The sequence below is a fragment of the Acipenser ruthenus genome, chromosome 8 (genome assembly GCF_902713425.1).
Source record: "Acipenser ruthenus chromosome 8, fAciRut3.2 maternal haplotype, whole genome shotgun sequence".
Lineage (NCBI taxonomy): Eukaryota > Metazoa > Chordata > Actinopteri > Acipenseriformes > Acipenseridae > Acipenser > Acipenser ruthenus.
Window position 1 is genome coordinate 2709531 of NC_081196.1, and position 22544 is coordinate 2732074.

General features: G+C 40.8%; 2 protein-coding genes across 5 annotated transcripts in view; one reads left to right on the forward strand and one right to left on the reverse strand.

Annotated features, from left to right (window-relative positions):
- The first annotated feature begins 7669 nt into the window (after nucleotides 1–7669).
- LOC117405269 (pyruvate dehydrogenase E1 component subunit alpha, mitochondrial-like) lies at nucleotides 7670–17657 on the forward strand. Of its 2 annotated transcripts, XM_059028029.1 has the most exons (12): nucleotides 7678–7818; nucleotides 9514–9528; nucleotides 11353–11418; nucleotides 11849–12022; nucleotides 13289–13415; nucleotides 13577–13668; nucleotides 14088–14180; nucleotides 14349–14504; nucleotides 14731–14802; nucleotides 15280–15347; nucleotides 15491–15599; nucleotides 16467–17657. In XM_059028029.1, exons 1-12 carry the CDS (start codon nucleotides 7741–7743, stop codon nucleotides 16629–16631), a joined length of 1215 nt encoding a protein of 404 aa, XP_058884012.1. In that variant the 5' UTR covers nucleotides 7678–7740; the 3' UTR covers nucleotides 16632–17657. The 2 variants fall into 2 exon arrangements, with proteins under 2 accessions (XP_058884014.1, XP_058884012.1); XM_059028031.1 differs by lacking the exon at nucleotides 9514–9528 and having other exon boundaries at nucleotides 7670–7818.
- A 1401-nt stretch (nucleotides 17658–19058) lies between these two features.
- LOC117407360 (mitogen-activated protein kinase kinase kinase 15-like) overlaps nucleotides 19059–22544 on the reverse strand; it is a 42349-nt gene continuing 38863 nt past the window's right edge. For 2 of the 3 annotated variants that reach the window (XM_059028026.1, XM_059028028.1), the window contains 4 exons: nucleotides 21619–21731; nucleotides 21118–21224; nucleotides 20691–20767; nucleotides 19059–19418 (listed from right to left, as the gene is read on the reverse strand). In XM_059028026.1, coding sequence (XP_058884009.1) covers nucleotides 19322–19418; nucleotides 20691–20767; nucleotides 21118–21224; nucleotides 21619–21731 — 394 coding nt within the window. In that variant the 3' untranslated portion in view covers nucleotides 19059–19321. The other variant, XM_059028027.1, reaches the window with a different exon arrangement.

The window sequence follows — 22544 nt, forward strand, 5'->3', positions numbered from 1 at the left end:
AAAATTGTGACATGGTCCCGGTTTTTACTTTTGTATTCACATGTTCTCACAAGTACAAAACTGCAGGAGTGAGCTCAGCAAGTTAATAGCAACGGTTACTGCCATTCAAAAAGAAAAAGAGAAATACATCTTATGGATTACGTGTTTAATAATTCAGATTTGGGACTAACCACAGCTGGGTTTATTAAAGCATGTTCCTGCAGGGGGAGTCACCACAGCTGGGTTTATTAAAGCATGTTCCTGCAGGGGGAGTCACCACAGCTGGGTTTATTAAAGCATGTTCCTGCAGGGGGAGTCACCCTGGCATGGACCTATCTGAGGGGATCCTGGGAATACACAGAGCATCTGTTGATGAACTTGACCCCTTCAGTACAGAATCTGATCTCTACAGAGGTGTACATTTTTAATCCAGACTGGTCACAAGCCGTGAAAATGCAACTCGTGGTATTTGTGTGATACAAAAGTGTTGTGTACATGCACTTGGCGGCACATAAATTAAAAGGTCCTTCTATTTGCATTTTTATGTATTATTTTATTTGCATTTGGCTGAGATGTGATTTCACTGTGATGTTATTATGCTTTGCCATGCTTTCACTGTGATTTTATGCTTTACCATAGTACGTTAAATACAGTGAAATACAGGGCATAGTACATTAAATACAAACAGTAAAAAACAATGCAACTACATTAAATACAGGCATGATGCATTAAATACAAGGCTAGGATGTGAATTCTAAACATTGTGGATGCATGTGTCATACAGAATCATATGAATGAGATGGAGTGAAAAACCTGAAATAGCAATTTAGAAAACAGCTAATAACAGATATCAGGCTTAAAGAGCATTGAAAGCAAGAGAGAGTAAGTGGGTCTTTACAGCTGATTTGAAGCGAGCGACTGTGGGAGCTGCACGCACTAAAGCTGGGAGAGAGTTCCAGAGAGTCGGGCCCATGAAACTAAAAGAGCGTCTCCGAGTGTGGGGCACTCTTGCTTGGGTATGACAAGCAAGCCTGAGTCAGAGCACCTCCTTACCTCATTACCATATGTGTTGCTTCACAAATAAAAACCTTATCCGACCTTCACATTTACATTGTGTGCAGTTTTTTGTTGCGTGTGTCACAAGGTGTCAGTGCAAGTGATGGTCTGTTTCGTAAATATATATGAGCAGGAATTAATTTGTGACAGGTGGAGAATCTGGTTAAGCAGTCAAAGGATAGCTTGCTTCTACCAAGATCCCTGGCATCCCTGGCACTGGCATTCAGCCTGTCTCAGTCTTATCAGTGCAAAGCCAGCGCTGCTGTGTGTGTGTGTGAGAGACCGATAGCTTCTCAAACCAGCTCCTTTTTATATTTAATGTGAAATATCCTTTGAACTATTCACACAAAGCACAATGACCTTGTCTCTGTTTAGATCACATTTCACATTGAATAAGAGAATGCACCAGGTTTGTAAAAAATATTAGTATTAGTATTGTTATTATGAGAAGGGTTTGACAAATGTTAACCTAACTGTATACAATCCTAACTAAATAAACTAAAAAAAGGTGTGCAGTTTTTTGGGGGGGGGGGATGGGGGGGGGGGACAGAATGAAGCTTATAAATCCGGCTACTTGAGCATTATGCTGCCAAATATGGTGAATTAGCACCTAATCGGACAGGCTTTTGTGTTGGATAATATATATTTCCATTAGGCCATGCAAAGACAGCCATTATTTTGGAATGATTTCTGGTCCCTGTGGTTTGTGAAGATTACATAGGGCCTCAGTGCAATGGGCATCGAAATCAGAAACATCGAAATCAGAAACAATCTGTAGTGTTAGTAATAATATAAATAATATGAATATAAATCCATATTCGAAAAATACTATTACACTTTTGCTTATATCAAGAGTTTCAACAAAGAGGACTTTCATACTGTGCTGTTATATGATTGCACTGATATACAGGTTAAGTTGTGGAAATGACACATAAGAAAAAGATCAAGTAATTACCGGAATTACACAGTTAACAATGGAATGTGCCACACCCTCCATCAGTGCTGTGAACATTCCAAGTACCTTCCTGTGTGTTTGCACAGGATCAGTATTGGGTGCAATGGATCAGAGACACATTAGACATTGATTAAGTAACTAATTATTCAGTATATTTAACTAGTACACTTTGATTTTACTATGGGGAACATTTAAAGGGGGGAGCCCTCTAAAAGTTAACAAGACTTTAGAAATATAAGCTACAAGCACATTTAAAAAAGTGTCTTCAGACACAAAACCATTTTACAAGCATTGATATCCACCCTAGTAGTCTTTACCTGTAGATATTTGACTTTGTTTTTCGGTAGTGTCTTTACCTTGGGCTCAGGACCCCTACTGTAACTGTCACGGCATTCAATTGTCTAGCAGGAAAGCCTGTTGTGTTGAACATTAATACCAAACTAATGTTAAAAAATAAATAAATAACAACACAACTTGAGAGTGCTTAAGGGACCTGATAACACTTTTTTTTTTTTTTTTACTTGAGTTTTGTAAATTGAACAATTAGGGCTACCAGTAGAAACCCTTTTTAAAGTGTAGGTTGGCTCTTCCTGAATTACATTTAAATTACTGAAACGTTATAGTGCTGTTGTTAAAGTAAGATCTACCGATGAAATTCTTTCCCTATTTGACTGAGACAGATTGTACAGTCTAGCTGGTTCCAGGAAAAGAGAACAAGCGAGGCATTGTGAGATTATTTTAAAAGGAACAAGCATGTTGTATGAGAAGGTTGTGTTGTTCAGAAGGAATTAAAAAGTAAAACTATGCAGAATATATGTAAAGTTGACCTGTGGTCAGATCCACACAACTGTAAAGGAATGCCAGGTTCGGGACTGGCTTTTTAAAGTCCTTTATGATTCATTAAATCAAGTTTGAAATGCAGGGCAGCCTGAGAGGACATGGAGCTTTGATGAAATATTTCGAACCGATTTTGAACCTGTCTGTCGCGTTCCTTGCGTTGGAGGTTTTGAACCTGTCCGTCGCGTTCCTTGCGTTGGAGGTTTTGAACCTGTCCGTCGCGTTCCTTGCGTTGGAGGTTTTGAACCTGTCCGTCGCGTTCCTTGCGTTGGAGGTTTTGAACCTGTCTGTCGCGTTCCTTGCGTTGGAGGTTTTGAACCTGTCTGTCGCGTTCCTTGCGTTGGAGGTTTTGAACCTGTCTGTCGCGTTCCTTGCATTGGAGGTTTTGAACCTGTCTGTCGCGTTCCTTGCATTGGAGGTTTTGAACCTGTCCGTCGCGTTCCTTGCGTTGGAGGTTTTGAACCTGTCTGTCGCGTTCCTTGCGTTGGAGGTTTTGAACCTGTCTGTCGCGTTCCTTGCGTTGGAGGTTTTGAACCTGTCTGTCGTGTTCCTTGCGTTGGAGGTTTTGAACCTGTCTGTCGTGTTCCTTGTGTTGGAGGTTTTGAACCTGTCCGTCGCGTTCCTTGCGTTGGAGGTTTTGAACCTGTCTGTCGTGTTCCTTGCGTTGGAGGTTTTGAACCTGTCTGTCGTGTTCCTTGTGTTGGAGGTTTTGAACCTGTCTGTCGCGTTCCTTGTGTTGGGCGCTCATTAGGTGACTTCCTCCATCAGTGCGAGTCGGAGAGGTGCAGTTCTGCCAGCCCGCAATCCTAACTGGGACTGTGGCAGAGTCCCTATTGAAATCGAATTGATCTCGAGACGAACAGGACTGCTTTCAAATGGCAGATAAGAAGGTACACTTGATTTACAAATAAAATGAAGAGCCGCTTGGCTTGGCAGGCCCTGGACTAAGCGTCTTGATCAGTGTCAGCCTTGCTTCTGTAGCAGAACACATTACCTCGAGTTACTCAGTGATCTTCAGTGCTGTGTTAGACGCTAACAGCAACGAGACAGCCGCTCCCTGGTGTATGACATCATGAGCATGGGTGTTCATGTCAACAAAAGCAGAGCGCTCTGGGGGGCATTCTGTAAGGGGAAAGCCATCTCTGACACAACGTGGGTGACTGTAAACGTGAGTAGTGCTTTTAAAGTACTTTAGGAGATAGGAGCTGTCGACGTCGGCTTTGCAAAAAGATGTGAGTCAAACTGAAAGGGATTCTTCATTGTTACTGTACTGTAATGAAAAGAAAAGAACTGCAATATGTATAAAACATGAAAAAATGGGGATCGTAAGATTGGTGTTCAGTCCTTTCAAGTGACCAAAGCAAGCTTTAATTCAGGTCTCAAATGATTATGTAATACATCATTCATAAGCAATAACTTATTGTGCAATATATATATATATATATATATATATATATATATATATATATGTGTGTGTGTGTGTGTGTGTGTGTGTGTGTGTGTGTGTGTGTATCTGTGTGTTTATATATTTGGAATCAAAATTAGGAACTCCTTCACTAATACCCCTATTGGTATTTGTTGCTATGGGAACACACAAGTAAATAATGGCATTCAGTAACACAGGCAAACTTGTAATGGAATATATTCCTCTACAATACATTACTTAGTGCCAGAAATGACTTTTTTTTTTAACCACAGTAAACTTGGTCAAATGTCAGCTCTAAAATCCCATATGTATTATATACAATAGAGTATATTAAATATATACTGTACAGTGGAAATAGCAATCACATTGATTTTATCAACACAAAACTAGATGCTGTGCTTGTAGCTTTGAGTCTGGATGCCCTGTGCTCATTTTCTTGATGCTTGCACCATCAAACTGTGCAGCAAGAGTGTGTGGAGGTCCCACAGGGGGCTCACAATTGAAGCCTGTGTCCTCTCCTCCTCAAACTGTGCAGCAAGAGTGTGGGGGTCCCACAGGGGGCTCACAATTGAAGCCTGTGACCTTTCCTCCTCAAACTGTGCAGCAAGAGTGTGTGGGGGTCCCACAGGGGGCTCACAATTGAAGCCTGTGTCCTCTCCTCCTCAAACTGTGCAGCAAGAGTGTGTGGGTCCCACAGGGGGCTCACAATTGAAGCCTGTGCCCTCTCCTCCTCAAACTGTGCAGCAAGAGTGTGTGGGTCCCACAGGGGGCTCACAATTGAAGCCTGTGTCCTCTCCTCCTCAAACTCTGCAGCAAGAGTGTGTGGGTCCCACAGGGGGCTCACAATTGAAGCCTGTGACCTCTCCTCCTCACTCAAGACTTCAATACACCACCTTTGCAGCTTTGTAAGAATCTGCTCCTATCCCTCCCCATCTAGTGCTGGAATAGTTTCCAGGTTAAAAGGTGTATTTTTGATGGCGTCTCTTTATGATGCGTACTTGGGAGTTGACACGGGTCCGGTATTTTTGTTCTTGGAAGTCAGTTTTAAACGGAATTCATTGAAAGACACACATAAACAGAGATGTATTTGTTCCATCCATTTGTTCAGGTGAGAAGGTGCTGGTGCAGACTGGCATGCATGGAAAACTCACAAAGTCTTGCCACGAGTTGTTATTTAAAAATAAATTCTAGGGTGTTCCTTTCTTATGACGCAAATAATCCATGCCATATGTATTATTGTATGGTGTTAAAGGCATACACACCCCATGCCTGGTGGCTGTACTTGAATGAAATGGTGATTAAAGTGTATTACATTGCATTAGCAAACACATACAGTAGCATTGTTTGCCTCCAGCTCTAGGGAGTTCTCACAGAGGTAACATATTAACAACAATATAAATGATAATCAGCTGGTAATTTGATATACCTGTTCTGTATTGCACTCCCCTTCGGTCCCCCCCCCTCTCCCTCTCTCCCTCTCTCCCTCTGCACCCTCTCTCTCTCTCTCTCTCTCTCTCTCTCTCTCTCTCTCTCTCTCTCTCTCTCTCTCTCTCTCCCCCCTCTCTCTCTCTCTCTCTCTCTCTCTCCCCCCCCTCTCTCTCTCTCTCTCTCTCTCTCTCTCTCTCTCTCTCTCTCCCCCCTCTCTCCTCTTACCTCATCTCCCCTCAGCCTAAACTAACCTTCTGTTAAAATCAAGCTAGCAGTCTGCTAAATCCAATTCAATTTCATTAAAGGATAATAATAATAATAATAATAATAATAATAATAATAATAATAATAATAATAATAATAAAACATTTATCCTTTAATCATATAGACTTACTGAGTGGCTTTCTACTAAACTTCTATCATAAGATCTTGTTTTTTGAAGCAGGTAATAATGATATCTTCCTGACTAGCAGCCTGCTAAGTACTGGCAGTGCTTTGTGAATCTGGCCCTGGCTTCTTTACTGAAACTGTGGGACTGGTGAATGCGCTGGGGAGTAATACCTTCGGACCAGCATGGAGGAACGGGCTGTGCAATAGTGCTGCACCTTCAGAGATGCTGTGAAAAAGGTTAACTGCGTCAGGGTTGCTGCAGCTTTGAGTCAACACAGCTGGAATGGAGTCAGGAGGCTGGGTGTGACAATGGCCCGATCGCCCTTTACATACCAAGGTAAGATATTGTGTGTCCTGTGCAAGATTACAGGCTACCAAAGAACTTGCAAAACCTGTCGGAGTCGTCATCAACCCTCCTACTGCACACAGTACAACCAATCAGCACTGACACACTCCTCATAGTACATTTGTAGTGATGCACAGCTCCCTTCGGTGTGATGAGGTCACTTTTACAGGGGAGGCAAGTAAAACAGCAGTTATGTTTTGTTTAGCTTGAATGCCAGTGGAATATGGTTGCTTCTGGGAATGTATAATGCAATGTCTTGAGTGGGCTGCTGCAGTTTATGAACTGAGCAACGCTTATTCCACATGTCTGTCTCCTCTCCTTGGTGCTCTTCATCAGCCTGATGTAGTTCTTTAACGCATGTCTAGCTCTCTGTCTCCACCTGCTGGTAGTTTTGTTAACTGACAGAGAAAAAGGAACTTATTAAATGCATGTAAATAAACCAGATGGATTGAAATGAAACGCATATAAACCTGCTGCGAAGTTAAGCACATGCTTCATATCGTCATTGATCTGGTTCTCAATCCTGGTCCTCGGGGACCCATGTGAAAACCAGAAGACAAAGCGGGTCCCCAGGACCGGGTTTGTAGAACCACTGGTCTAGACAGCGGTACTACTCAACTGTGGCCCCCGAGATCTGTTCCAGTCCTGGTCTTTATTCCAAGCAGGTCCTAAATTAGTTAATTGCTTCTTAGCAGCTTCAATTAACTACATTAGAACATGCTTGGAATAAAAACCTGGACTGGATCATATCTCGAGGACCAGAGTTGAGTACCATTGATCTAGGCTAGGATATACTTTGCTGGTTTGTATTGGATACGAGATTTATTTATTTATTTATTTATTTATTTTGTGATACCTTTTAATAAGATCACCTGAATTTCAGCTAATCCTATAATTTAAAACTTGGTAAAAAAATGATGGTCCCTACATATGATTTCACTGTACAGATAACACCGCTTTAGTAAACCACATTTGTCACAGTCCTGATCATTTTTAACATTAATTAAAAAATACATTTAAAAAGATGAAAATGAGGCTAAGTAGCTAACTATCGAGTGAGAAAATGTATCAAGAATGAACATTTAACTCTCATTTTTCGCAAACATGTTAACACTGGATGTGCCAAAAAAGGATAGATACCAAAATACCACGTACTAGCAAAGAAGATCTTTAGTACTAGTCTTGGTTTCTGATCTAGCCTTACACATCTGATGTCTATGCTCTCCTCAACAGCGCAGAGATTTTCTGATTGGCCAACCTAGCGTTCTTAAGCGGAGGCGGGGCCAGATAAAACCGTGAAAGACTACTTCAGTGTTTCAGTCTATGCTATTGAGTGTAAATAGCATGCAAAAGATGCTGACCATTATTTCTAATGTGTTGAAGGGCAGCGCCAGCAAAAATGTAAGTATTTATGTTATGAAGGAATGTAGTGCTAGCCGTGTCGGTGTTTTTCTATCAGGAAGGAGACGTGTTGTTTTCGCGTTGACCTTGCGAGAGACGAGGAGGCCTCTGGTATGGCTGTGTCAGTGACAGGTTTAGTTTTGCAGCATTCCACATTGAAAGCTAAGAATAAAACAAGATTAATAACACACTAACGTGCATTCTGAGTGTCGTGTGCTATGTGAAGTCAATTAGGCCACCATTTACCATTTCTTTAGCATGTGTAGAAAATTGCCCTCCAAAAAAAAATCTCACCTTTTCAGACTGTGTTTTAAAAAACACGAAATAAAGAATTATTATTAATAGTACAGCTTTTTAAAAAAACGTTTGGCTTAAATCCGTATGTGGAATATACTTTTGCTGTTTTCAAATGTATTTATCGGTCTGTAATATCGGGAGTAATTCAAATTGTATATACTGTTGGCATCCTTAGCATTGCACTTCTAAAGCAAAAGATTTTTGGTGTTTTTTATTTTATTAAATAATTAATAAGTGTGTGGTTTAGGATTTCGAGTCCTAAAAATTTAGCCACTCAAACATTTTGTTCTCTAATAAATTCATACGCACACACCCTGAGTTTTGCCCTTGATGCGACTTGGTGGTTGTGCTATATTATACTATTGCATAGCAGTTTCACCCATTCCCCAGGTGTTTTTAATAAATTAATATGCACTTGATTTAACCCCAGTGAATATGTGTGTCAATTATTGGGTACCAATAAGACGCACCTAAAACTGTTAGCTTTGTGCAGTTCAGATTTCTTATACACTTACTACAGTCTCTGCAAGTTGGGCTGCACCTGATAAGACTACCCTGTGCTTTATAGCTGGATGGAGACCCTTACTGTGCTGTCAAGGGGAGACATCTGATAGTGGTCTGGTGAACTGCACGTCATAAGTCGTGCAAGGTATTCGTTTTTTGAGAAGTCAGCTTTGTGAATTATTCAATTAGTCAATTAATTCAAGCCTTAACGTTATCAGCAAAAAGGCTTACTTTTCTTTTTTTTTAATCAAAATCCAGTGGTGGTATTTTGTTACAAGAAGTACAATGAACCTTAAATAGGAAGTCCAGATACTGATGAGCCCTTGATTGGCCTTAATGGTGAGCCTTCACTGTATTCATTTTTAGGTGTTCCAAAGCCCCCCTCAAATAGAGTAATGGTGTATTTTTATCTTGTATGTTTTGGGTACTATGTTTAACACCCCAGTCTCCTAAGTGATGAGATGGAAATCTAAAACATTTACTTGTTATGTTGACTTTGTCAGTTAAGTTGGCTGTGTTGGAACACGTGCCATTATTATAATGGGGAAAGTTGAAAATGGAAAGCCTGCATCTCATTCTGCCAAGCAAAAGTGAGAATTGTGAGGGTCTGGAACCAACTCCCCAGTAATGTTGTTGAAGCTGATACCCTGGGATCCTTCAAGAAGCTGCTTGAGATTCTGGGATCAATAAGCTACTAACAACCAAACGAGCAAGATGGGCTGGCTGAATGGCCTCCTCTCGTTTGTAAACTTTCTTAAGTTATTAATACAGTTTAAAAAAAAAAAAAAAAAAGCAGTTTCCCTGAACCTTTGCTGGGATTGAGATGTACAGTAGTTGCACTTGCATGTCCACTAATTCTCACATTTTTCTCCTTTTTTAATGATTGCTTTAAAGGGAGCTGCATCTGAGGTAAGAGATGGGTATCTTTCCTGCTTAGTAATGCGAGCACTTGTTAATCAGAGGAGCTAAATCGGTGGTTTCCAAGCAGGCTATGTTAGATTCATTATAACAATGCAGTGGAATTGCCTGCACTGCTCTGCTTTTTTTTTTAAGTGCTTTAACTTTGTGTTTCTGCTTGGGGCCCGATGCATATAACATGTAATAGCCATTGCAGTTGACATTTATTATTATTTTTTCTGGCCCTTGGGCTCAGTACAGACATTGATTTATTCCTCCCCCCCCCCCCCCCCCACAAATTAACAAAAGTTAACTTATTACCTTATTGAATCATGTGTTGTGGTAATGAAATCTGGTACTGTAGTTTCACAACAGTATCTTCCTACTAGTCAAACATTCACTACAAATCAGCCCATGTAGTTTCAGCTTGAGTTGCACTGAGTAATTGCAGATGAGTTAATTCTGGGTCACCTTGGTAAACGTTTGCAGCATGTTTCTTTATTCTTGACAAGGTTAGCACAGCACCTTTCCTTCATTTATACAGTAACTGCGTTCTCTGACACTGGGGTTCTGGGGAGGGGGGTTCAGAAAAGCAGATGGTCGGCACTATATATTCGGGTCAGTCGGGTTACCGGAAACACAGTTCTCTTGCATATGTTTATGAAAGGCAACTAAAACTGATGAACAGTTCCTGAACTCAAAGCACAGAATTATAAACAATACAGTGTTTGAGTAACCCACTCAGCAGGAGGAGTGCTGAAAATACCAACCCCCCCCTGTGGAAGCAAGTACTAACCTGAAGTTGGTCCAGATTTGGCGAGTGCGTGGGTCCATTCTGACAGAATGCTCTCTCCTCACAAGCCCTGCACTCCCTGGAGCGCTATCCTTGATATGCTGGCTTTAGTCAGAATTTGCAGACTTAACAATAGCAGACAATCCAGTGAGTACAGAGAGTTCCCATTTACACATGGCTTTGATATGGTGTTGCAGGAAGGTCATTTCCTTCTTTTTTGCACAGCACAGGTTTCTCTCAGAAGCCCCCACTTCAGCAGTAAACAATTAAGGATCCTTGTATGGGGGAGCTTAAATTAATTTACAAGACCTCTGTTGTGTATAAAAACTCACATTAACTGTTTCATATTTTCACCCTTAACTCTGACCTGTGACCTACAGTAAGTAGTACTCTACCAAGCTGTGTTAGATAACCCTAATTTACCTCGTAAGGCTGCTGTATTGTGGTCATGCGGCTTAAGATTATGCTGTATAGAGACAGTGCACTTTGAGTTACATTATTTTGGTATTTGGATTCTTTGATTTTCTTACCTGGGGGCGAGGGGGGTTGTTTTTTCGTTGTCACCCAGATATTAACAGTGAAGCTTGACACATTCTACATTTCAAGACTGTTGATGTACATTATACATTAACAGCTTGCCACAGTGACACCCAGTTATGTCCCTGGTCTCTGGGTAATGTTGACTCCTAATGGCCACAACATGCCCAGTGTTATTGTTGAAGCTTTATGCATGTAAGGGTATGCTTGTTGTGTGGTGGATTTTTTTTTTTTGTGGGTGGCCATATTGGTTGTGTGCTTCAGGAAAAAAAGTTTAAGATTGTCTCAAAAGTGAATTGACTTTCTCTGCTATTGCCAAAAGGGCTGTTTTAGGGGTCTTGAGTAGCAGCTGCAAAATCAACTAACTGCACTGACAATACAGCAAACTATGAACAAACTTGCTAAGATAACAGAACAAGTAGTACTCCTCGTCATGCTGTACCCACGTGGTTAACCTGCTGTCACGTTCCACTTGTATTGAATTGCAGTTTTGCTTTTCCCAACAGGTTGCCCGTGTTGTGGCGGCACGCACCTATGCTGATTTTACAGCCGAAGCGACCTTTGATGTGAAGGTGAGTTTCCTATTGTTTTTGTGGTGGTCAGGCATTGTTTTATAACTCGAATGGAAAAGATGACCCTAATTGGTTCTATGGAGGTCAGCCGTTTTTGTTATTACTCAGTAATGGAATGACAAAGCACCGCTGACGTGACCCTTATTAATGACCCCTGTTTCTGTGAACGCTTGAGCCCTGCTTGCAAAATCCTTTCAGTGGACAACTGTGCAGTGATTATTGCAGGCGAACCAAGGTAAATAACTTTAAAAATATTTAGTCAAATAGTGATAATGGTATATTCCGTATAATGAAATGTACCTTTCCTCAATGCAACTCGTTCAAATAGTATCTCGGTAGTTCTGTTATGACCTCTAAGCACGCCAAGGCGTTTTATTTTTCAATTGAAAGTCCGTGGATAGCAGCAGCCTGTGCATTTTCTTCTCTGCAGAAATGTGACACCCATCGTCTGGACGACGCCCCCCCCACCAAGTCGGTGCTGACCCGGGAGGATGCTCTGAAGTACTACAGGACCATGCAGGTGATCCGCCGCATGGAGCTCAAAGCAGACCAGCTCTACAAACAGAAGATCATCCGTGGATTCTGCCACTTGTCCGATGGCCAGGTGTGTGTGGTGTCCAGTATTACACTAGTCTTCAGTTAACTAAACAAGGGCCGTTCCAAGGGAGTGTAGCTTTTGTTGCATTGGATAAAGCATTAGAATCGGATTACCTCAAGACTTTCTGTATTGGGACAGATTTGCCTACAAAAATCTTTACCTTTTTGAGTTTATTTTGAAGTTGTTTGTTTGTTGTATTTAATTACAAGGTTATACATATTTATATGATTCTATGAAAGGATACAAGGAACTGAATGAGTGCGTTTCAGCGCTCCAGCAATAAATAAAGGCGTGTTTGCTGGTAGTGTTGCAGTGAACAAAGTGCATTTAATGAGAACATCATTATTAACCATGGAGTTTTATTAGAATATAATTAGGGCTTCTGATTTTTGATTTTAACTGAAATACAAAAAATTAAAATCGGAGGATAGCCAATAAACAGCGGAAAAACTGTGGAAATGGTTAATCAATTCACGCTGACTTTACCTTTTTCCCCATTTAAAAATAAATAAATAAAAAAACCTACTACAAAAATAAATACATTTCCCAGTGCTGCTGGGCAATGTCCCGCCTTCCTGACTTGCATCTATCATTGGTTCGTTCTGAATACTTTACTTTAAACACTCCCCAACTACTGAGTGACGGCACATTTCTATTGGAGGCTCCACTTGCGTGATTTAAAACCTGATTACAATCAGGATGGAGGCTTGTTAGCGAGATTTAAAACTGTATTGGTTAAGATACGGAGGATTTAAAACAGTTGTGGCGACATGTACAAAAATGCCTACACGCAAACCCCAGAAGAATGTGCCCGTGACCATAAGGATTTCATTGTGGAAGACAGCAAAAGAAAGAAGGTACAACTTTAAGTGTGCAAGTACTGTCGAGTTAATACTATACATATTTTGACAGAAAAAAAATGCTCAAGCATTTAGGAAAGTAACCAAACACTAATTTCATGCAGTATATCAAACGAAAGCCCTGAAACGATTTACATAACTCAAATAGCTCAAATTAAACAGAAATACAATTAGTAAAACTCGAAAAACAGAAGCCCTATATATAATGTACTCTCCTAGTAGTAGATCTAGTCATATTTGTAATGTGTGTTTAAAAGCTTGAATGTGAAAACGTGTGATTGTAAATACATCTACGTAGTTACTGAAAAGCAATGGAAATTCTTTAAATACTAAAAGTTGTTTTTGGTACTGTGTGCACATTGCATTTCTTAGTGCAAGCCTGACTGTGCCATTCTTATTTTTCCCCTGACAGGAAGCTTGCGCTGTTGGTATTGAGGCTGGGATTAAACCCACAGATCACTTGATCACATCATACCGAGCACATGGGTACACCTACACTCGTGGGGTGTCTGCCCGGGAGATCCTGGCTGAGCTCACTGGTGAGTATAGCATGGAGAGTGTGCTCTGTTGCATGGTTTACAGTGTTGTGTTGGGTGTGATCTGGGAGTCCAGGAAATGACCCCTCACTGTAAACAATCTTATTTGACTTTAATAACTAGACTGACTGGCTTTGAACCATTTACTTGTTTTTTCCTTTCAGGAAGAAGGGGAGGCTGTGCCAAAGGAAAGGGAGGCTCCATGCACATGTATGCCAATAACTTCTATGGTGGTAATGGCATTGTAGGAGCACAGGTAAATCAAACTGTTCTGTTTACTATATACTGTGCCCTCATCTGCATATCCCTAGTATGTGATTTTCTTTTTTATGCTTACTGACTATTTCAGCAAATCCCAAGGCTGATTGTAGGAAAACATAGTAGTGTTACACTGTACTCTGAGGCCTATATATGTAGCAGTGTGCACAGAGTCCTGTGCAGATGTATAATTCTTATCACAATCTGCATGAGGACTCTTCAGAAGCAGTAGTAATTTAGCATGACAAATGATCTGTGCAGAAATAACAGAATCGTACAAACGTAATAGCTTGTTATACAGGTAAGGAATTCAATATCGGCAAAACGTACAAACGATCTAAAGTATCCCAATAAGTGGTGCAGATAATGTTTCTTCTCTCGCCATGCCAGTGAAACCTCCATTTCCTTCTGATACAGGTACCCCTGGGGGCTGGTGTGGCGTTGGCTTGTAAATACCTGGACACTGACCAGGTCTGTGCGACTCTGTACGGAGACGGTGCAGCTAATCAGGTAAGGGCTGGTGTGACTAATACACATGCATGCTCATTCTCTACATAGACTTATGTATATGTATTGTTAAGTTGTTTGTTTGACAGCACCTTGCATTAAAGGGCACTATTGAAATGTGAACTGTGTACAGTACTAGAGGTTTTATTGAAAGCATTTGTCTATTTGCAGGGTCAGATCTTTGAAGCCTACAACATGGCATCTCTGTGGAAGCTGCCCTGTATCTTCATCTGTGAGAATAACAAGTATGCCATGGGCACATCCGTGGAGCGTTCCTCTGCCAGCACAGAGTACTACAAGAGAGGGGACTTCATCCCTGGACTCCGGGTGAGTAAGGCAGGCATGTCTGAGGGAGCAGGGCTATTACAGGACGTAACGGGTTTATTGCATTTAATCAAGCCACTGTCCTTGAACAGTTCAGTAATGAGATCTAGAAATGGGCTTTCACTTACGTGATGCAATTTCTTAATATGAATCGCTTACTGACTTGGTCCTTAATTGAGTATTGATGCGATTTCATTTAACAGAAATAAAACAGCATTTCTGTTTACAGGTGGATGGTATGGATATTCTCTGTGTAAAGGAAGCTACAAAATATGCTGCAGACCTCTGTAGAGCCGGGAAAGTAAGTCTAGACGACCGTAGAATAAATTACACAGTGTAAGACTTCCACTGCATAGCAGTTTGAGACGTTCAAGCTATTAGACACATGTGTTGTACAGGTAACTTACAATATGGGCTCACAAGGAAACCTGAAGTGGCACAAACTGCTTTGCAATTGGAGTCTTAAATTTATTGCATGGTTAAGCGGAAACTAAACAGTTGAATCTGTTTTCAAACAGTGAGAGCTGTCTGCACTGTAAATGTTTATGAAATGAAAGCTACTATACTTGAGCAGCATGGGGACACAAGATTCATACAGTAGATCAGGGTAGACCAATCCAGTTTAACTGTTTAATTCAACGATTTAAATAGTTCTGGACCTGGTCAAAGATTCCATTGCTTCATAACTTAAAAACCGGGCTAGCCTTGCAGTAGATCACAGTGCTGTTTTGAAATATCATCTGACAAAATGAACAGCCTTCTGTATTTGTTCATGTAGGGCCCTATTGTGATGGAACTGCAAACTTACCGTTACCATGGACACAGTATGAGTGACCCTGGGGTCAGGTGAGACTGCTGGAGATGCATTCATTCCTTCATTTTATTGATTTCAGTGATCATTTACAGCACTGATACCTTACACATAACCCTATTACAGCCTCATTGGTCCTATCTTTTTATAAAACCAAATTTGTGTTTTTCATCTTCAGTTACCGTACTAGAGAGGAGATTCAGGAAGTGAGAAGCAAGAGTGACCCCATCTCTCTGCTGAAGGACAGGATGTTGGCCAACAATATGGCCAGTGTGGAGGAACTGAAGGTATAGTCAGAGAGGCTTGGTAGTGTTCTGTGAATGTAGTCTTCATTCATAAGTCGGCATGCTGCATTTTACACACAAGAGCACTTGAATTCCAGTGCACAGGTTGTGTGTGTTAAAAAAAATAAAATATATAAATTTGATTTTTTAAACTCAAATTCAAGGTCAAAAGTGTCAGTATTTAGGGTCGATTTTACTGAAAAGGTGAAGGGGTTCATTCAAATCCTATTGTCCCTGGTAAAATGACCAAGGAAGTGCAAAACTACTTGAACATAACTTTCAAACAGCTTTGTTTTAAGAGTACCAGATCTCCTTTTTTTAAAAGGAAATGCATGATTTGCAGATTGAGATCTATACAATGAATAGAAGTGTGTGACTTCTAGATTATTTCAATAACTAGAACCCCTTTAACACTACCACACAGGGAGTTAATGAAACATACCTGTAAGAATTTAGTGTAGGAGTTTAAATGTTGGCGTAACTGTTTTAACCTTTAGAATTGTGCCTAAATGTTTAACTGCATATCCAAACCAAATATAGTTGTTGGCCTAAGTATGGAGCTTTAGCCAGTTTATTTCTTATTCAGTAGTTCTTCATGGTCTTGTGGACCTACAATCAAAATCTGTTACACCAATACATGTTGCAGCAATTTATAAAAAGTGACAGAGGGCTTCTTATGATGGCTTTTGTAATTTTGCTTTCACGCGTTCCCGATGTGTTAAAGTTTACACATTGAAACATGTTGCTTTTGTTTTTTTTTATTCCATAAGCTTTCAAACTTTAGGATTTCACTGAAATGGCGGCTCATCGTTTTTCTTTTCGCTGGTACAGCAAGGTGCTCAGTTGTTTGTGTGCTGCTCTCTCTTGTAGGAGATTGATGTTCAAGTGAGGAAGGAGATTGAAGAGGCTGCACAGTTTGCCACCACTGACCCCGAGCCTCCACTGGAGGAGCTGTGTAACCACATCTTCTACAACGACGCACCATTGGAAGTGCGCGGCACCCTGCCCTGGACGAAACTGAAATCCATCAGCTAAGCACGAAGGCACGCTCCCGCCCCGCAACTCTGTAGCAGTTATGGCCTTTTTGACCCTTTTTGAGGACTGAAAATAACATACAGTTCAAATTGTTATCAACTTATTTATGAAGAATGTTTTGTAAACGTTAAATTTACAGAGTTACCAATCATTGCTAAGACCTTTTAGAAATTCACCCCACTTTGCACAAACTGACTAACCTGCGATTTAGTCCTATACTTCCAGATATCCGTACAGCAACTCCAAATAACTGATTTGAATAATTAAAAACCTTTATATAATAAGGGACAATTGTCATCTGTGTGGCGCAGGCTACTAGCAACTTGATTCCTAATCTTTCTCTATGGTTTTGGTAGAACTTCCCTTTTTAAAGTTCAGTAACATGTTTAAAAATGGGACTAAAATATAACTTGTTTGTATGTCTGATATATGTTTTTTAGAGAACATTCTGATAACCAATTCATGAAGTGGTGGATATTAACTAAAGGGATGATTGATTAATGATTGGTTATTGCTTTACTTACTGGATGTAGGACTAAATTATAGGTAAGCAGACAAGGTGTGAAAAACTACTGCCCCTAATCATTGGATGTGTGATGCTGCAAAGTTCACAGGGTTGAGTACGATCGTGACATAATGTTACTTTCTATCGTAAGAAACAACTAACCTTGTGTGGGGAGGGGCAGTCCGATCTTGGACTGGTGTTTCCTGTAAATACACTGTTGTTGTTGTTATAAAGAAACTGCAAGTGTTTTGTGAAGGGAATGTTGAATGAAATGTTTATATTTAACAAACAAGTTTAATGGTGGTATACCTTGGTTAAGAGCCAACATGTCAGTTAAATATTAACCTTCATGTGACATTCCCAGCAGCTGTTATGGACACCTAGCTGACAAAATGTTACTTTTTATAGAAAAAGATATTGAATTTGGTGGGGGGAGATCGAGATGTAACACATGTTGGGTGCGTTCGGTTTCCAGTCTGTTTTGTTTGTACAGTCTGACACAAATAAAATGGTCAAAATAACATCTGCTGCTTGAAACCAGTTCTTACTGCTTCCTTGTAATTCATTCTTCATGTGGTTCTGTAACTAAAAATGCTTTTAAATTGATCATTAGAGTTGTGGCTTCATATTGCTAGCAAAATGTGTGGGCAAGATCTTTGACTGTAGCTTTTCGCTGTCCCATGTAACAAGACAGAGCATGTTCCAGCTCGTCTTATACCTCTTATATATAGCAAGGATGAAAACAGTGTAACTGACACACAATGGAATTTTTTTGTTCTTCAGTCACATTCCAATAAACGGATACTGAACTTCATTGAAACAAAGCAAAAACTTGTTTTGCATATAATTACTCTTTTATTTGGCAACTTAACATACAATCACAAACAAATACAGCACATAAATCAAGTACTGATTGGGGGGGGGGGATACTACAAACTATCATTAAACACTAGGTGGCAGTGTGGAATTCCATGTGAATTACCTCTAGATCATATTTAAAGTCCTCCCACATGTATTGAATGCATCTAGAAGGAAAAGTAAGCCATACTGTCAGCTACACTACGTTGTTCAGCTAGTGACTGGAAAAACATGAGGCTTTTGAAAACGGACAACACCAAAGTAGTTTTTAGCTTCTATGTAGTGTCAAAATTTGTCATTCTTTTTCGGGACTACAAAACATCCACAGGAATGGAATTCATGTGTTTCAGTAGCAAAGCTTGTGTACTATTCAAATTGCTTTTTTAGTGAAATGTTTATAGAGTACTCCTTTGCTGTATTGCTTGCATTGCATTAAAGGGCTTGGCAAACCCTGTAGTCTGGCCGGGCTTGCTTGTAAACTGCGTTGTCCTCCGACACTAGCTCTGAGGTGGCTGCACAGTGGGGCTGCAGTGTGAAAAAGAAGCGGGCGGCTGACAGCACACGCTTCGGAGGACAGCGTGTTCGTCTTTGCTGCTCCAGAGTCAGCGTGGGGGTGGCAGCGGTGAGCTGAGCCTAACAATAATTGTCCATTCCAAATTGGGAGAAAAAATTTAAAAAACGAACTGATACACACACACACACACACACACACTGGTATGTATATGGCTTCAGCTTGTATCCTACACAGCACCCTATATTATATATATTTTTTTACAATAAACATTAAATAAGCAATATCAAAGAGTATCACAAATCCTAATTCAACATCATTTTAATCTCATACTAACACATTTTAGATGACTCATATATAATATATACATTTTAAAATCTTTTTTTGGCTAAAAAATACTTCTTGTAAAAGAATTTTGAAATCAAAGGTTTAGACATTATTTGCCTTTGCAATTATTTTTGTATTTCATGATAGTGACAAATAGTAAGTACAGTAGGAATTTGTGATTGAATATAAATGGGACGTTCTATATATAGACATTCGTATGGATTGCAGTTAAATGTAGTTTTTAATCATAATCCATTTTAGTGCATTTTTAAGGTATATTTACCAAGTGGACTCCAAAGAAAATTAGCAACAGTGAAGTGGTAGAAAAAAAATTACAACAATAAAAACTATACATACAGAAGGTCTCGTTCTTTGCTTTTACGCACGCGTGAAATATGACAAACGAGCAGATAAAAAGGCACATTTCAAATTTTTGGGAGCACTTGAGGTCCTTTGGTCTTCCTTTGTACACGCCAGTGCAGGTCTGTTTCAGTTTTCCATCTTCTCCAGGGTTTCCTCTTGCTTTCTTCTCTCCTTGATCCTGTACCTCTGCACACCCCTCCATATCCTGCACAGCACACCACCCCTGGAACACAGCAACATTACAACCATATACCAGAGCATTCAAACACCTGCCACACTGATCACAATGCAATACAGCACACCACCCCTGGAACACAGCAACATTACAACCACATACCAGAGCATTCAAACACCTGCCACACCGATCACAATGCAATACACCATTTGTATAGCCACTTTCCTGAAAATGATCTTAAAACACTAGTTCTGCTGCCACCACGCTGTAGAGAGGATGGCAATAAAGCTCCTATTGCATTGCAGTTTGATCCATTCCTGGTTTACTATGAGCCTGATGAGCTTGTTACCGTACCTATAAAAACTGTGGTAAAAGCTTAACAAGACACACCTGAGCTTGTTACCTATACACTGTAGCTAAGCAAGCTCATATTAAAACCTGGTATGGGTTAAACTGCTATGCAATAGGAGTCTTATTTCCAGCCCTGCTATAGGTTTCTGTTTCTTTCCTGTACATCAGAAAAAAGGATACACCTGAGCTTTACACTCACTTTGTTGCACAGGTACAGCCTTTATGCCTGCTGCACAGGAATCTATAGCATGACTCATGAAACACACTGCTACAGAACATCATTAGAGAACAATGTGCCAGCATGTACAAACAATGCTCAAGCTAACTGGAATCAATGAATCACAACTTGCCAGGGTAGTGGCGGAGCTCAAAACGTTCTCTAAGAATGTTTTATTTCAATGCGTCGCCTTTATCAATCATTATTCACCTATAGTAATGTATGGTGGCAGGATACACGGACTTCACCAGAATCCAAAATAACGTCTCAAAACTAAACGGTCTAAGGACAGGTGGTAACAAAGTCCTAGTAATTGCATACAGTCGTGTGCAAAATTGATTCGAACACCCCATTGCTTCTGCAGTTTTGATTTGTTGGGCATATGAAATCAAACTGCTGGTATTGAAAATATTGGAAAACTGTCAAAATAGGCAAATTAGTGATTGTCTAACTGAACTGATGACTTTAATAGGCGATACATGCAATTCATTTAAAATAGCAAGGGGAAAGGAACGCAGTCGCACATGGTAACATGCAGGAGATTTTTTAGAACTTGTTTAAGATGCCTAATTGAATCACAAAGTGGTCTTAACATTTTCACATGAGTGCCTATTGTTTCTGTATCACTGATTACTGACCAGACATTGAAATTCTCACACCCTGAGGTTTTCAAGCAGGTAGGCATATAAAGGATATACATTTGCACACTACTGTATACCTGCACAAAGCCATGGACCTGGGGATCGACTCACCGTATTCTTAGGTATCTTAAATCCTCTTTGCTGATATCATTGAGAACATCATTTAGTGTGTAATCCTCTGCAACAAACTGAAAGAGAGGGCACAAGGAAAGAAAGGTAAACTCTGTGATAAACATAAGGTTCATCTAATTAATAGAGGCAAGGTCAGTTTAAAAAAATAAGATTGCTTTGCATAGGCGAGGGCATTGACAAGGAACAGTTTCACAGTGTTAGCAGTTATTCCTATTCAGTTCCATTGCTTTTATTTGGGACAGTAGACACTCTCTGTACCTAATACCACATGTACCAAACACAGCAGGTATACTAGCATCACCAACAGAGACTGCAGCACAGTTACCACGGTGGCAACCTACATAACCCAGAAGAGCATTATCACATGGAAGGGGAAAATACCCACAATGAAATAAAAACGTGTTACCCGTTCTATTGTCTGTGTGTCCGCTCCTTGTTCTTTCAACCAATCAGTGAGCTCTTTGTCGACTTCCTCGTCCGCGGGTATGTGAAATATTGAAGGGGGCGGGACATCTAGAGACACGAAACAAACAAACCAGACTTTTACAATGTCAGATTCCATCCAGACCAGCATAGTGTACAATGACGCGAGCTCGGCTGCTTGCTACAGTAAGTTCTGATATGCTGTAGTTTCTCTTTCTCTGCACTGTGCTCAGAAAAGAAGACACTCTTTATATTCCTCAAAGGTATCTCTCTGGGTTGCCGCCCCTCTGGGAAAATAAACCAGTAAATGATTGTAAATGATATATATATAGATATATATATATATATATATATATATATATATATATATATATATATATATTAGTATGTCTTTATAAGAAGTCCTAGGTAATCGGACTGGCTCGTTGGGCAGCTCTGGTTTAACTGGGTGGTCCAATGGGAGCTGCTCGCCTCGGCTGGTTACCTGCGTGTTTGCATTTCATCTTGATGAGCTCGAGGTCCTGACACCTCTGTTGGATAGTTTGTCGCAGGAGCTGCTGGTATTCCTTCTCTTTCTGCACCAAGTCTTCCAGTAACCTGCAACAAGGACAGCGAGGTTAAAGAGGAAAGCGAGACCTGGAAAGAAGCAGGGCTGCGGTCAACAACGACTGATGAAGGCACAAGCCCAAACGATGGTCTGCTTGACTCAGTTTCTTCTAGTTTCACCTCAAAGTCACTGAAGAAGGCACTAGTAAAAACGATGGTGGCAATTATTTCTTGTATTATTTTCTCCCAATTTAGAATATCCAATTATTTTTAGGCTCAGCTCACTGCTACCACCCCTGCGCTGACTCGGGAGGGCGAAGACAAACACACGCTGTCCCTCTGAAGTGTGTGTCGTCAGCCGACCGCATCTTTTCACTCTGCAGACCCACCATGCAGCCACCCAAGAGCTACAGTGTCGGAGGACAACGCAGCTCTGGGCAGCTTACAGGCAAGCCCGCAGGCGCCCGGCCAGACTACAGGGGTCACTGGTGCGCGGTGAGCCGAGGACACCCTGGCCGACCTAAGCCCTCCCCCCCCCCCCCACCCCACCCCACCCCGAGCGGCGCTCGGCCAATTGTGCGCTGCCCCCTGGGAGCTCCTATCCATGTTAGGCAGTGGAATAGCCTGGACTCGAACCGGCAACGTCCAGGCTATAGGGCGCATCCTGCACTCCACACAGAGCGCCTTTACCGGATGCACCACTCGGGAGCCCCAGTTTCATGTAGTTTTACTGTTAAGCAGCTACATTTATGTGCTGGTTAACAACATTCTTGTAAAAGACCTGTTAAAATGAAATAAAAGCGATATACAGCTGATGAGCAAAAAACAAGAGTGGTGTGCACTCCCTGGTGCATAGCAACACAA